General features: G+C 43.8%; 1 protein-coding gene across 1 annotated transcript; it reads right to left on the bottom strand.

The window, feature by feature from the left end:
- Positions 1-2,338: 2,338 nt before the first annotated feature.
- Positions 2,339-10,830, bottom strand: LOC142208982 (phospholipase A2, membrane associated-like). Its single transcript, XM_075277901.1, has 5 exons — positions 10,744-10,830; positions 9,779-9,851; positions 9,549-9,693; positions 5,337-5,443; positions 2,339-2,661 (listed from the first exon to the last, which is right to left on the bottom strand). Exons 2-5 carry the CDS (start codon positions 9,810-9,812, stop codon positions 2,519-2,521), a joined length of 429 nt encoding a protein of 142 aa, XP_075134002.1. The 5' UTR covers positions 9,813-9,851; positions 10,744-10,830; the 3' UTR covers positions 2,339-2,518.
- Between the last annotated feature and the right edge of the window lie 4,717 nt (positions 10,831-15,547).

Raw genomic sequence — 15,547 nt, 5'->3', positions numbered from 1 at the left:
ACATCACTGCTCTAGAGGAGATCTGCATGGAGGAATGGGCCAACATACCAACAACAGTGTGTGCCAACCTTGTGAAGACTTACAGACAACGTTTGACCTCTGTCATTGCCAACAAAGGATATATAACAAAGTATTGAGATGAAATTTTGTTACTGACCAAATACTTATTTTCCACCATAATTTGCAAATAAATTCTTACAAAATCAGACAATGTGATTTTCTGGATTTGTTTTCTCATTTTGTCTCTCATAGTTGAGGTCTACCTATGATGTAAATTACAGACGCCTCTCATCTTTTTAAGTGGTGGAACTTGCACTATTGGTGACTGACTAAATACTTTTTTGCCCCACTGTATATATATATTTTTTAAATGTACATTTTGGAATATTTCAATCGAACCTGGTTTATATTGAATCAGTTCTCTCATCTCCAGTCACTCCCCTTGTGTAGATGATCTTAAGGAGTTAATCATAACCTGCAGCCGCCCAGTACCGGAGGACAACTTGTACAAAAAGCATGGACGCCAGTGAGTTTAAAGGGAATCTGCCCAGTCATTTAGGACCTCCGACCACCACCAGCTGCCTATGTATACAGTGTAACATTAGATTCATGTCATTGAGTCACAAAACTGATGCCAAAAAGCCAAAATTAAGATTATCTCAGCCTATGCATCTCCTATCTCCTGAAATCCCCTACAGTCACAGTTTGGGCCGCCCCTGCCTGTCCCCAGGGCTTTATGAATCTATGTGCACATCAGTAGCGCTCGCTCCCCAGCTCACGGCTCCGTGTCCTCAGTGGTATTCAGTAGAGAGCCGGAGGGACGAGCGCTATGAATTGCGAGGCCTGAGCACTTCAGGAGACCTTTTGAAAGGTAATAACTTCGGCTTTTGGCATCACTTTTGGGACTTGATGAAAAAGCATGTGGGTGCGGATGTTTAATCTGTTTACTGAGAGACAATATAATGTTTACTTATATTACATCAATCTCTTCTGCCCGGAGGAAGAAATTCAGTTACTGTAAGCAATGTGCATTGTGCAAATGTAACATTCCTATAATCCAGTATATGATGCTCTGTAATCCCCAGTAATTCCAAACAGATACAAAAAACTAAATACTAAGTAGATGTACTTATAATTAATGGTGCAAAAACTATTAGACAGTACATTAAAATATAATTTATATAGATATCTTTAAAAGTCAAAAAAGGCTGAAATAGTTCATATAGCCTTGTAAAGTAGGGCTGGGTCAGTGACTAGTAAGCACCTGTGTCTACATCAACGGGTGTATGTGTGGCCCCCAATTAGCACTGGCGAGGTATATATTGTTGTGCACTATATACAATTTTCATATACCACCACTCCACTGCCAAATACTTATTGCAACACACACGGACACAAAAAGTCAGCTCAGCTACGCACAGCCAACCACTAAGCTTGAGGGTAGATAGATATAAGCCCCATAACTAATCCTAGTCACTGCACCACACTCCAAACAGACATTACGACACACATAAACTGACATACAAAACTGTCATTGAAGCCTGACGCGTTTCAACTGACAAATAGTCAGTTCATCAGAGGCTGATAGTCTTTCAAGCTATAGTAATAATTTATAGCAAGCTCAAAGAGCGTAACGTGCCCTGCAGCCGGACGGCTATAGTTTTCAGCCGCGACTGCGCCGCTGAACGAGCGACTCAATATACTATAAGCCATGCCCCTTTGTTTAGACATCACCGGAGGAGTGCCCAATAGACACACAGACACTCCCCTGTCTTTCATCCCCCCCGTGTACTTTCCAAATATGGTTCGATGGTTCCAAATTTATAAGAAATTCAAGGGACAACATGGGGGCGGCAAAGTCTTAATTTTGTCTCAGTCCTCATTGGCCTTCATCGGCGGTCACAGTTCTCTCATTTTTAGAACCATATAGTCAAGTTCATTAAAGGGCTTGTCCAGGCAAAGATGGACATCCCCTTTAACTTTTAAATCAGCCAAGGTTAGTGAAAATAACCAAAAAAATTCATGCTCACCTGTCGTGTGACCGTTGAGGCCTATCAGCGGCTTCTGCAGAACTCTAGAAGAGACCCGATGAGCAGAAGAACCAGAATGTGCCGGGAAGACACCGGAGCATCGGGGACAGGTGAGTGTGATATTTTTTTCTTGCTTTTTTTTCGTTGCCCCCGGCTGATTTAAAAGTTAAAGGGGTTTTCCATTTTTGCCTGGACAACCCCTTTACTGCAGATCTAGTTCCAATATAAAAAAGGGACATTTACAGAGAAAAGAGGGACAGACGGACTTGGGTAAAAAGTAGTGAAATAGAGGGAGAGTGGAGGTAAGTGGTAAGAAGTGTCTGTGCAGAGTATGTAACACCACAAGAGAAGGACACAAGGCTTTCTATGTATTGCTGATGTGTTTTATTACAATGACATGCTGTGTGACGGATGACAGCAGCTCCTGTATACAGCCCCGAGGACAGGGCTCTTAGGATGTGACACCAGCCATGTATACAGCGAGATATTTAGCAGGGTAGATGTCCTCCCTTACATCGGTTGTTCACCATGTGTTTTCTATTTTCTTCTATGTACTTCTGGCTCTTCATACACAACACGGCTGCTTTGTCGCACTCAAAGAGTCTCTTGACACATCCGGGCATGTCCTCACCTGGGAAACCAGAAACATCTCTCAGAATACATCATATATCATGTACTGGGCCACTAATGGGTTAAAACAGAACGTAAGAAAGAAACTCTATTACTTTCTTGTAACTAAAGGCAAGGTTTATCCGAGTCATCCGGTCCTGCAGGAATGGCTAAGACGTGATTGGGATAGACTGGGAGGAAAAAAGACCAAAGGTCAGATTCTGTCTTGAATAAACCTTATGTCGTCCGTAGGAGCCTGTTACCAGATCACTATGTATATGGCTCAGTCATCTCGCCAGAGACTTAGAAGAAGGAGCCCCAAGGTCTTAAATCCTCAGGTCATAATGGCATAATGTGACATTATTAATTGAGGGGGCACTATGTAAGCATTATACTGTGTGTGGGCACTATGGGGGCATGGTACTGTATGAGAGACTATGGAATGATGACACTGTGTGGGTATGATACTGTGGGGGCAGTGGCGTAACTAGGAATGGCGGGACCCCGTGGCGAACTTTTGACATGGGCCCCCTCCCTCCCCTGACCGACGCCAATGACCTCGACCGACCCCCTCCTACGCATTCCTGCGTGCTCTATTATGCCCCATAGTGGCCCCTGCACAAAGTATTATCCCCCATAGTGGCCCCTGCACACAGTATTATGCCCCATAGTGGCCCCTGTACACAGTATTATGCCCCATAGTGGCCCCTGCACACAGTATTATCCCCCATAGTGGCCCCTGCACACAGTATTATCCCCCATAGTGGCCCCTGCACACAGTATTATGCCCCATAGTGGCCCCTGCACACAGTATTATTCCCCATAGTGGCCCCTGCACACAGTATTATGCCCCATAGTGGCCCCTGTACACAGTATTATGCCCCATAGTGGCCCCTGCACACAGTATTATCCCCCATAGTGGCCCCTGCACACAGTATTATCCCCCATAGTGGCCCCTGCACACAGTATTATGTCCCTTACTGGCCCCTGCACACAATATTATGCCCCATAGTGGCCCCTGCACACAGTATTATCCCCCATAGTGGCCCCTGCACACAGTATTATCCCCCATAGTGGCCCCTGCACACAGTATTATGTCCATTAGTGGCCCCTGCACACAGTATTATGTCCATTAGTGGCCCCTGCACACACTATTATTCCCCATAGTGGCCCCTGCACACAGTATTATGTCCCATAGTGGCCCCTGCACACAGTATTATGTCCCACTGTGGACACCCATAAACAATTATTATACTCTATATATCTTTTCAGACCCCAGAGTATAATAATCGGAGACCCGGGGGAATAAAAACATTAAAAAAAACAGTTACTTACCTGTTCCCCGGCTCCTATGCTGTTGACCGCTGCTCTCATCCTTCTTTAATGACGTCGGACGTCACATGACCCGGGAAGCAGGCCGGGTTCATGTGACGTCAGAGACGTCAGACAAGTATGAAGGAGGCCTGGCAGGATCGTGGAGAAGTAACAGTGTTTTTTACGTTCCCTTACCTCTCCTGGTCCGCCGATCATTATACTCGGGGGTCTGCAAAGACCCCCGAGTATAATGATAGCATTTGTGGGGCCCGCGGTGTCCCTTGCCGACCTCGGCCCAGCCAGGATAAGTAAGTGAATAGGGCCCGTAACGGCCTATTTAAAAAAAACCTCAGCGGTAGTGGCTGTCACCGGGCCCCCTAATGGCCCGGGCCCTGTGGCAGCTGCCTCCGCTGCCTCTGCGGTAGTTACGCCCCTGGTGGGCACTATGGGGGCATGGTACTGTATGGGAGACTATGGTATGATGACACTATGTGTGGGTATGATACTGTGGGGGCACTATGGAAGCTTTATACTGTGTGAGACCATTATACTTGGATTACATTGTTTAGGGGCACTATGGGGTCATTTTTTTCTGGGAGGGGGCACAATGGGGGCATTATACTGTGTAGGGACACTATTGGTGCTATTAAAATACATGAGGCTACAAATGGGGCATTATTCTGTGTTCAAGCAGTCAATGTATTATACGGTGCATTAAAAAAAAAAAAAAAAAAAAAAAGACAAAATATTTCATCTACTTCAGAGAGCAAATGCTAAAACTAGTGGTAGAAGAGATAAAATGTCCCCGGTATAAAGTACAGGTTATTATAAAAAAAACAAGCCCTTGGATGGGAAAGGAGACATGTTACAGATCACATTGGAAAAGCGACTTTTGTGTCCAAAAGTGATAATTTAAAAAATTATATAGATTTTGTTCTCAACACCTGATACAGAGAGGAGGAGACAGGAATCGGACAGCGCTGTTGTCTGTGTAGTGGCCAGGTCAGGTACTGCAGATCACCTCCTATTTACTTGTATGGGGCTAAGCTGCAATGACTCATCTCTGCCACTACACACAGAACGGCACTTTCTGCTTCCTGCTCCATTCTCTATGTATTAGCTAATAAGTACAGCTGATCAGTGGGGGTGCCAGGAGTCGCATCCTCACCAATCTAACACTGATGTCCTATCCTTAGAAAAGGAAAGCCATAATTTTAACCTGAAAAAAAAAATATTTTAAGGAGTTAATAGGTGCAGAATGCTACAGTTCTATAACTTTATAGGGTATGTTGGGGGTGGGGCTTAGAGTGAGGGGGCGTTACCCTCCCTGTTGTGAGTAAATGGGAAGATTTATTTTCTATCCCGACCTAATATCCAACTTACTGCAGGTGATGTTCCCGTTCTCGTAAGTGTAATAGTAAGAAGAGGAAACACTGTCACAGCCTTCATTTAGGATACGTATGAGGCAACAAGTCCTTGTATGACAGCACCTAAGGGAGGAAAACAGAGCGGTGTCATCATGTGTTACATAGGACTGCATAAACCTTCTACTGCACTGAATGTACCAGGAGAGTTATCACTGTGTTATCTGTGGTGTTACATAGGACTGCAGGTGACATCTACTACATTACCTGTACTCAGAGAGTTATCACTGTGTTATCTGTGGTGTTACATAGGACTGCCGGCGACATCTACTACATTATCTGTACTCAGAGAGTTATCACTGTGTTATCTGTGGTGTTACATAGGACTGCAGGTGACATCTACTACATTATCTGTACTCAGAGAGTTATCACTGTGTTATCTGTAGTGTTACATAGGACTGCAGGTGACATCTACTACATTATCTGTATATAGAGAGTTATCACTGTGTTATCTGTAGTGTTACATAGGACTGCAGGTGACATCTACTACATTACCTGTACTCAGAGAGTTATCACTGTGTTATCTGTAGTGTTACATAGGACTGCAGGTGACATCTACTACATTACCTGTACTCAGAGAGTTATCACTGTGTTATCTGTAGTGTTACATAGGACTGCAGGTAACATCTACTACATTATCTGTACTCAGAGAGTTATCACTGTGTTATCTGTGGCGTTACATAGGACTGCAGGTGACATCTACTACATTACCTGTACTCAGAGAGTTATCACTGTGTTATCTGTGGTGTTACATAGGACTGCAGGTGACATCTACTACATTACCTGTACTCAGAGAGATATCACTGTGTTATCTGTGGTGTTACATAGGACTGCAGGTGACATCGACTACATTATCTGTACTCAGAGAGATATCACTGTGTTATCTGTGGTGTTACATAGGACTGCAGGTGACATCTACTACATTACCTGTACTCAGAGAGTTATCACTTTGTTATCTGTGGTGTTACATAGGACTGTCGGTGACATCTACTACATTATCTGTACTCAGAGAGTTATCACTGTGTTATCTGTGGTGTTACATAGGACTGCAGGTGACATCTACTACATTACCTGTACTCAGAGAGTTATCACTCTGTTATCTGTGGTGTTACTGTAATGTTCCGGTACTGCTCGTCCAATTCCCTTTAATAGTCCTTGCAGACCGAGATGGTATGGACATTTGCATATAAGGTAAAGAGGTTCCTCCCCCTCCATTTACCAGTATTTCTATTTCACCAGAGCCAGCACTCAGGGGAGTCTATTAATGCGCCATCTTGTGGATGTTTTGTGAACTACACCTGCCTACACATTGTAATTTAAGTTGCCAATGTAAAGGAGTGTCCAGTATGATCAGGTGACCTTCAGGATCCATCAAGCTCCTTTGACTGGCCTGAAGGAGGAGGAGTTACGGTCCCCTCTAGGGGGATTGGGAACCCTTTGTCTTGGTCCTTTGTGTGGAGAGTTGTACACATGTGGAGCTGAAAAATGGCAGCCAAGTCTCAGAGCACTTCAAATGGAGATGTCTGTTCCTCTGTCCTCAAGATCCTCCTCAGAGAGTATTTTCCTCTGAAGCTCCAAGCCTACAAGCACTAAAGTTTACGGATCTGCTTATCCATCTCATCTGGGACCTCTACATGTATCTCTCTATTCAAGTAAATCTTTGGGACAAATCTATATTTAAGAAACCCATAGCTAGTCTGGCAGAATTTGAGGGTCTCCCGCTGTCGAAAACTCTATTTCCTCTCCTACATATGTGTACCCAGTTTGTTGAGGACTAACCCCCTGGATACAGGCCATCTTTACAAGTATATACAAGTTTAACTACCCAAGCAACTACAAATTAAACTATCCAAAGCATTCCTGCTCCAAGCTCCATCACCTGCTTAACTGGACACTGCCTACAAAGATCGCTGTATTGTATGTGAAGAATTACTCCATATATACATTTGTATTACCTTGTCCTGCTAGTAAAAGAGCAACGATTACTCCCGAGACCTGGTTGTCTGTTGTCATTGTGAGGTACCACGTGGGGGTGGGTAGTCGGGGACATCAAAAAGGAGATTTTGTGCACATTTGGGACCCAGGGACCCCCTAAAAGCCGTCCACATCTGCTATATTACCCATGATACCAACCCTGGCCCTCCTGAGTGTTACATTACATGGGACTGCCAGTGACATCTACTACATTATCTGTACTCAGAGTGTTATTTGTGGTGTTACATGGGACTGCAGGTGACATATACTACATTATCTATACTCGGAGAGTTATCACTGTGTTATCTGTGGTGTTACATAGGACTGCCAGTGACATCTACTACATTATCTTTACTCAGAGTGTTATCTGTGGTGTTACATAGGAGTGCAGGTGACATCTACTACATTACCTGTACTCAGAGAGTTATCACTGTGTTATCTGTGGTGTTACATAGGACTGCAGGTGACATCTACTACATTACCTGTACTCAGAGAGTTATCACTGTGTTACCTGTGGTGTTATATGGGACTGCAGATGACATCTACTACATTATCTGTACTCAGATTGTAATAACAAAATTCAGCTTTGCTACATCTCTTCATCTATATGCTGCTTACCCCCCAACCGTCCCGGATTCTGCAGGACAGTCCTGGATTTTGGGTCCTGTCCTGCAGTCCCGATTGGCGGGAGGTAGGTCCCAGATTCAACTCATTTGCATTCAGAGAGGACGCAGAAGAGTTGAATACAGTGATGAAGCAGGAGCCATCCGTGGACTTCCCCTACCTCACCACTGTGCTCCTGTATACACCGTGCCGGGGAGCTGTAGGTAATTTGTTGACGTCACTCACATTGCGCCTGTAGCTCCCTCAACAGTCCGGAGAGGCAGACTTCACACAGAGCAGCAGGGGAGCGAGGAGAGGGAAGTATATGTGCTAAACTCCGCGGGCAAATGGAGAGGGAACATTAAACTGGGGGAAGATATTAAATTGATGGCAGATGAAGGAGGACATTAAAATGGGGGCAGATGAAGGGGAGGAAGATAGAGAATGACATTAAACTGGGGGCAGGACATTAAACCGTGCGGGTAGTGGGAGGCGGACATGTCTGCTTGTAGTTGTCCCCAGTTTAATGTCCCCCTCTAGTTTTTCCCAGTTTAATGTCTCCATCCAACTACCCCCACAGTTTAATGTAACTCTCCAGATGTCCCAGTGTAATGTCCCCTCTAGTTCCCCTCAGTTTAAACTTGAATACCAGGAGAGGGACATCATACAGTTGGATAATCAGAGATGAACATTATAATGTGGGGGCATATAATGGGTCACTGTAGGAGCATTATACTGTGTGGGGGTACATGTAAAATTGATCGGAGTGGGCGGAGTCAGCATAGAAGTGGGTGGAGCTAAATTTGCATGTACTCTCCCTCTTTCTGTCCTTTGAAAGTTGGGAGGTATGCATCTGTACCAGAGAGTATGCAGATGAGTTGAATACAGTGTTGGAGCCGGAGCAGACAGCTCCCTCCTCACCCCTGTGCTCCTGTGTGCTTCGGGAGCTGTAGGCGCGATATAATGACATCACTCACATTGTGCCTGCAGCTTCCTTAAAAGGAGTCTGTCATTGGTGTCAGTGGTTTTGAGATAAAAACCTGCCTGGATAGCTTTTAAAAAGACTATTCTACTACTACCTTCTCTTTTTAAACTCTCCCCGCCATTCCGTTGTAATCCTGGTTAATAACTTTATGCAAATGAGCACATGGAGAACCCTGGTCGCTCCCCAGGGCCTCCAAGCACCCCCTGTGTCATACTGTTCATTCCACCCCCTCCAGTGCTTGTGCCCCGTCTGCCCTCCCCGCATACTGTGCTGCCTTCATTTATCCAATCTCACTCTGGCAGTTCAAATCTTGGGCATATCTCCAGCGAACTACACCAAAATGGCTGTCGGACATGCAGTGTGCCGCACATTTTGTCCCTCTTTCTGTCCTCTAGAAGTTGGGAGGTACGATACTGTATATACATACTGATCTGTATTATAGGACAGGAGTCAGTAACCTCCGGCACTCCACCTGCTGTGAGACTACAACTCCCAACATGCTCCAGTCACTTCCAAGAAAGGTAAGTTTGCATGCTGGGAGTTGTAGTTTTACAACAGCTGGAGTGCCGAAGGTTACCTACCCCTACTGTAGGATATCAGGTCACTTACCTATCAATCTCATCCACTATTTCAGCACCACGAAAAATTCCACATTGGCAGCCATAGAAGGTGAAGTCTGCTCTCCTTTTGTCTAACACTTTCTTAATCATATCATTGAACGTACCGAGGTTATGTCCTGACACATCCACTGATACTAGAAAGAAGAAACGTCTGTCAGTAACTTCTTGTGATTCTGGATTTGTCTTGTGAGCAATTTCTTACTATAGATCATTCCTTACCTAGACTAAGGAGGAGCAGCAGACGGAGTGACATTGTGTACAGACAGACGGACAATACACAGGAGAAGACAATCTGTAACAACAGCAAATATGACCATGTGAATATCCTGTGCGGGATATACAGAGCCCTGCACTATATATCTCTACCACTAGGTGGGGCTGTACTGTATTGTGTGTAATGCTCTGGGCCGCACCATATGGTCAGGAGTGAGTAGATTAATAATCTATAATAATCTTGGTTTACTTGGCTCACCGTCCCTAGTACAAGGATACACATGCAGTAAATCTGCTGCAGAAATATCTGTGATTTACAGAAATCCATGAACCTGCTGCAGTTACCTCCTTGTTCTAATGGATGGAGCTTCATTATCTGCAACCGACCTGCCATGTGTGACTATACCCTAATACAGGCTCCTCACACTCCTCCACCCCTGTGCGGTTTAGTGATGGGTCAGTTTAGTATATTAGCTTCTATGTTCAGTAGAGCGGCTCCTGCAGCTCCATCCCCCCCTGTCCCCTTGAATATGACATATGGCAGCTCAGATACAGCAGAGACTAGATTCACATCTGCATCAGAGGGAAACTTCACTCCAGATTCATTCCTCCACCCCTGCGAGATTTAGTGAAGGGTTAATTTAATATATTAGCTTCTAGCTATAGTATATATAGTCAGCGGCTCCTGCAGCTCCATTCCCCCCCCCCCTGAATATGACATATGGCGGCTCAGATACAGCAGAGGTTAGGTTCACATCTGCATCAGAGGGAAACATTGCTGCTAAAAATTGTCAGAGAGAAATGTCCTGAACGGAGAACTTTTTTCTCTGTTGGTTTCAGTATAAAAATGGCAAAAACTCGATGGACCCCATTATAGTCTGTAGACGGAGAGCCCAGTGCAAGTGTGAACCTAGCCATAGACAGTTGGTTGGACAAAGACCACAGAGTATTGCCCCCTCTCCTCCACTTACCTCTTATCCCGGCCTTGCAGGACACTACAGGTCGTCTCACCTGGAACTCTGAGATTCTTTATTTCCTACCTGAGGAGCTCAGACACTTAATGGATGCCATGTGGGCGTAGACGACTTATTTTGTTTGTTTTCTTCCAGGCAGTATAATGTTTCTCCTTATTGGTTAATTCTCCTCCAATCGTGTGCCCGCAGGTAACATTTAGGTATTGTGAGACATGTGTAACAATCCAACAATTCAGCTCCCATCCCATTAGTCATCACGTGGCCATATCTAAGATATGGGGCTTTAACCCTTTCACTGCCAGGGGGTTTCTCTCCTCTGGCTGTCAGGGCAATTTTCATACTTTTCAGATGAACAAATAAAACCTAAATTGCAACATTAAAAAATCATACTAACCCCCCCTCCCCCCCATACACAGTAGTGACCCTAACCTCTCTGCTGCCTGAGGCAGATGATCAAAAGACGCCCCACCCCCGAAGGAGGCGAAGTTCATCTTTTGATCGTCAGCCTCAGGCAGCGGGGGAATACAGTACAGTAATATTTTGTGCAGTATTACTTACAGGAGACGTCTTCCACATTTCCCGTCTCTTCCCATTAGGCCGCCATGACCACTTCTTCCAGCTGTGACTTGACTCTGTAAAGTTTGAAACACAGACATCTTTGACTCCTCACTTCTCCACAGCGGCCTCTGCAGCCCATATTATGCCCCACAGTGGCACAATAGATTTTGGGGCATAATAGAGATTGCAGTGGGGGGTCGCTGTGGGGCATAATAGAAGTTACAGGGGCCACAGTGGACCCTGCATCCTCTATTATGCCCCATAGTTGCATGTCTAACTATTATGCCCCACAGTGGCCCACCCACTAACTATTGTTATACTTGTGGGTCTTTTCAGACTCCCGAGTATAATAATCAGAGACCCAGGGGAGGTGACGGAACATCATAAACTGTTTTACTCACCTCTCCGGAATCCGATGTATAATACAGGATGTAACTCAGGATCAGTACAGGATAAGTAATGTAATGTATGTACACAATGACTGCACCAGCAGAATAGTGAGCGCAGCTCTGGAGTATAATACAGGATGTAACTCAGGATCAGTACAGGATAAGTAATGTAATGTATGTACACAGTGACTGTACCAGCAGAATAGTGAGCGCAGCTCTGGAGTATAATACAGGATGTAACTCAGGATCAGTACAGGATAAGTAATGTAATGTATGTACACAATGACTGCACCAGCAGAATAGTGAGCGCAGCTCTGGAGTATAATACAGGATGTAACTCAGGATCAGTACAGGATAAGTAATGTAATGTATGTACACAGTGACTGCACCAGCAGAATAGTGAGCACAGCTCTGGAGTATAATACAGAATATAACTCAGGATCAGTACAGGATATGTAATGTAATGTATGTACACAATGACTGCACCAGCAGAATAGTGAGCGCAGCTCTGGAGTATAATACAGGATGTAACTCAGGATCAGTACATGATAAGTAATGTAATGTATGTACACAGTGACTGTACCAGCAGAATAGTGAGCGCAGCTCTGGAGTATAATACTGGATATAACTCAGGATCAGTACAGGATAAGTAATGTAATGTATGTACACAGTGACTGTACCAGCAGAATAGTGAGTGCAGCTCTGGAGTATAATACAGGATGTAACTCAGGATCAGTACAGGATAAGTAATGTAATGTGTGTACACAGTGACTGTACCAGCAGAATAGTGAGTGCAGCTCTGGAGATTAATACAGGATGTAACTCAGGATCAGTACAGGATATGTAATGTATGTACACAGTGACTGCACCAGCAGAGTAGTGAGCGCAGCTCTGGAGTATAATACAGGATGTAACTCAGGATCAGTACAGGATATGTAATGTATGTACACAGTGACTGCACCAGCAGAATAGTGAGCGCAGCTCTGGAGTATAATACAGGATGTATCTCAGGATCAGTACAGGATAAGTAATGTAATGTATATACACAGTGACTGTACCAGCAGAATAGTGAGTGCAGCTCTGGAGTATAATACAGAATATAACTCAGAATCAGTACAGGATAAGTAATGTAATGTATGTACACAGTGACTGTACCAGCAGAATAGTGAGCGCAGCTCTGGAGTATAATACAGGATGTAACTCAGGATCAGTACAGGATAAGTAATGTAATGTATGTACACAGTGACTGTACCAGCAGAATAGTGAGCGCAGCTCTGGAGTATAATACAGGATGTAACTCAGGATCAGTACAGGATAAGTAATGTAATGTATGTACACAGTGACTGCACCAGCAGAATAGTGAGCGCAGCTCTGGAGTATAATACAGAATATAACTCAGGATCAGTACAGGATAAGAAATGTAATGTATGTACACAGTGACTGTAACAGCAGAATAGTGAGCGCAGCTCTGGAGTATAATACAGGATGTAACTGAGGATCAGTACAGGATAAGTAATGTAATGTATGTACACAGTGATTGTACCAGCAGAATAGTGAGCGCAGCTCTGGATTATAATACAGGATGTAACTCAGGATCAGTACAGGATAAGTAATGTATGTACACAGTGACTGCACCAGCAGAATAGTGAGTGCAGCTCTGGAGTATAATACAGTATGTAACTCAGGATCAGTACAGGATAAGTAATGTAATGTATGTGCACAGTGACTGTACCAGCAGAATAGTGAGCGCAGCTATGAAGTATAATACAGCATGTAACTCAGGATCAGTACAGGATAAGTAATGTAATGTATGTGCACAGTGACTGTACCAGCAGAATAGTGAGCGCAGCTCTGAAGTATAATACAGGATGTAACTCAGGATCAGTACAGGATAAGTAATGTAATGTATGTGCACAGTGACTGTACCAGCAGAATAGTGAGCGCAGCTCTGAAGTATAATACAGGATGTAACTTAGGATCAGTACAGGATAAGTAATGTAATGTATGTACATAGTGACTGTAACAGCAGAATAGTGAGCGCAGCTCTGGAGTATAATACAGGATGTAACTCAGGATCAGTACAGGATAAGTAATGTATGTACACAGTGACTCTACCAGCAGAATAGTGAGTGCAGCTCTGGAGTATAATACAGGATAAGTAATGTAATGTATGTACACAGTGACTGTACCAGCAGAATACTGAGTGCAGCTCTGAAGTATAATACAGGATGTAACTCAGTATCAGTACAGGATAAGTAATGTAATGTATGTACACAGTGACTGTACCAGCAGAATAGTGAGCGCAGTTCTGGAGTATAATACATGATGTAACTCACGATCAGTACAGGATAAGTAATGTATGTACACAGTGACTGTACCAGCAGAATAGTGAGTGCAGCTCTGGAGTATAATACATGATGTAACTCAGGATCAGTACAGGATAAGTAATGTAATGCAATGTATGTACATAGTGACTGTACCAGCAGAATAGTGAGCGCAGCTCTGGAGTATAATACAGAATATAATTCAGGATCAGTACAGGATAAGTAATGTAATGTATGTACACAGTGACTGTACCAGCAGAATAGTGGGCGCAGCTCTGGAGTATAATACAGGATGTAACTCAGGATCAATACAGGATAAGTAATGTAATGTATGTACACAGTGACTGCACCAGCAGAATAGTGAGCGCAGCTCTGGAGTATAATATAGAATATAACTCAGGATCAGTACAGGATAAGAAATGTAATGTATGTACACAGTGACTGCACCAGCAGAATAGTGAGCGCAGCTCTGGAGTATAATACAGAATATAACTCAGAATCAGTACAGGATAAGTAATGTAATGTATGTACACAGTGACTGTACCAGCAGAATAGTGAGCGCAGCTCTGGAGTATAATACAGGATGTAACTCAGGATCAGTACAGGATAAGTAATGTAATGTATGTACACAGTGACTGTACCAGCAGAATAGTGAGCGCAGCTCTGGAGTATAATACAGGATGTAACTCAGGATCAGTACAGGATAAGTAATGTAATGTATGTACACAGTGACTGCACCAGCAGAATAGTGAGCGCAGCTCTGGAGTATAATACAGAATATAACTCAGGATCAGTACAGGATAAGAAATGTAATGTATGTACACAGTGACTGTAACAGCAGAATAGTGAGTGCAGCTCTGCAGTATAATACAGCATGTAACTCAGGATCAGTACAGGATAAGTAATGTAATGTATGTGCACAGTGACTGTACCAGCAGAATAGTGAGCGCAGCTATGAAGTATAATACAGCATGTAACTCAGGATCAGTACAGGATAAGTAATGTAATGTATGTGCACAGTGACTGTACCAGCAGAATAGTGAGTGCAGCTCTGCAGTATAATACAGCATGTAACTCAGGATCAGTACAGGATAAGTAATGTAATGTATGTGCACAGTGACTGTACCAGCAGAATAGTGAGCGCAGCTATGAAGTATAATACAGCATGTAACTCAGGATCAGTACAGGATAAGTAATGTAATGTATGTGCACAGTGACTGTACCAGCAGAATAGTGAGCGCAGCTCTGAAGTATAATACAGGATGTAACTCAGGATCAGTACAGGATAAGTAATGTAATGTATGTGCACAGTGACTGTACCAGCAGAATAGTGAGCGCAGCTCTGAAGTATAATATAGGATGTAACTTAGGATCAGTACAGGATAAGTAATGTAATGTATGTACATAGTGACTGTAACAGCAGAATAGTGAGCGCAGCTCTGGAGTATAATACAGGATGTAACTCAGGATCAGTACAGGATAAGTAATGTATGTACACAGTGACTCTACCAGCAGAATAGTGAGTGCAGC

Source organism: Leptodactylus fuscus, chromosome 6 (assembly GCF_031893055.1).
Source record: "Leptodactylus fuscus isolate aLepFus1 chromosome 6, aLepFus1.hap2, whole genome shotgun sequence".
NCBI classification, from domain to species: Eukaryota; Metazoa; Chordata; class Amphibia; order Anura; family Leptodactylidae; genus Leptodactylus; species Leptodactylus fuscus.
Note: the sequence above shows the minus strand (reverse complement) of the source record. Positions and strands in the feature narration are given on the sequence as shown.

What these genes read in the sequence shown, in the direction of transcription:
- LOC142208982 (XM_075277901.1), bottom strand. Translation starts at nt 9,812, where the DNA reads ATGTCACTCCGTCTGCTGCTCCTCCTTAGTCTAG. An exon ending in GCTGCTCCTCCTTAGTCTAG is followed by an intron (nt 9,694 to 9,778) that starts GTAAGGAATGAT and finishes TCTTCTTTCTAG; the next exon opens with TATCAGTGGATGTGTCAGGA. An exon ending in ATAGTGGATGAGATTGATAG is followed by an intron (nt 5,444 to 9,548) that starts GTAAGTGACCTG and finishes TTCCTCCCTTAG; the next exon opens with GTGCTGTCATACAAGGACTT.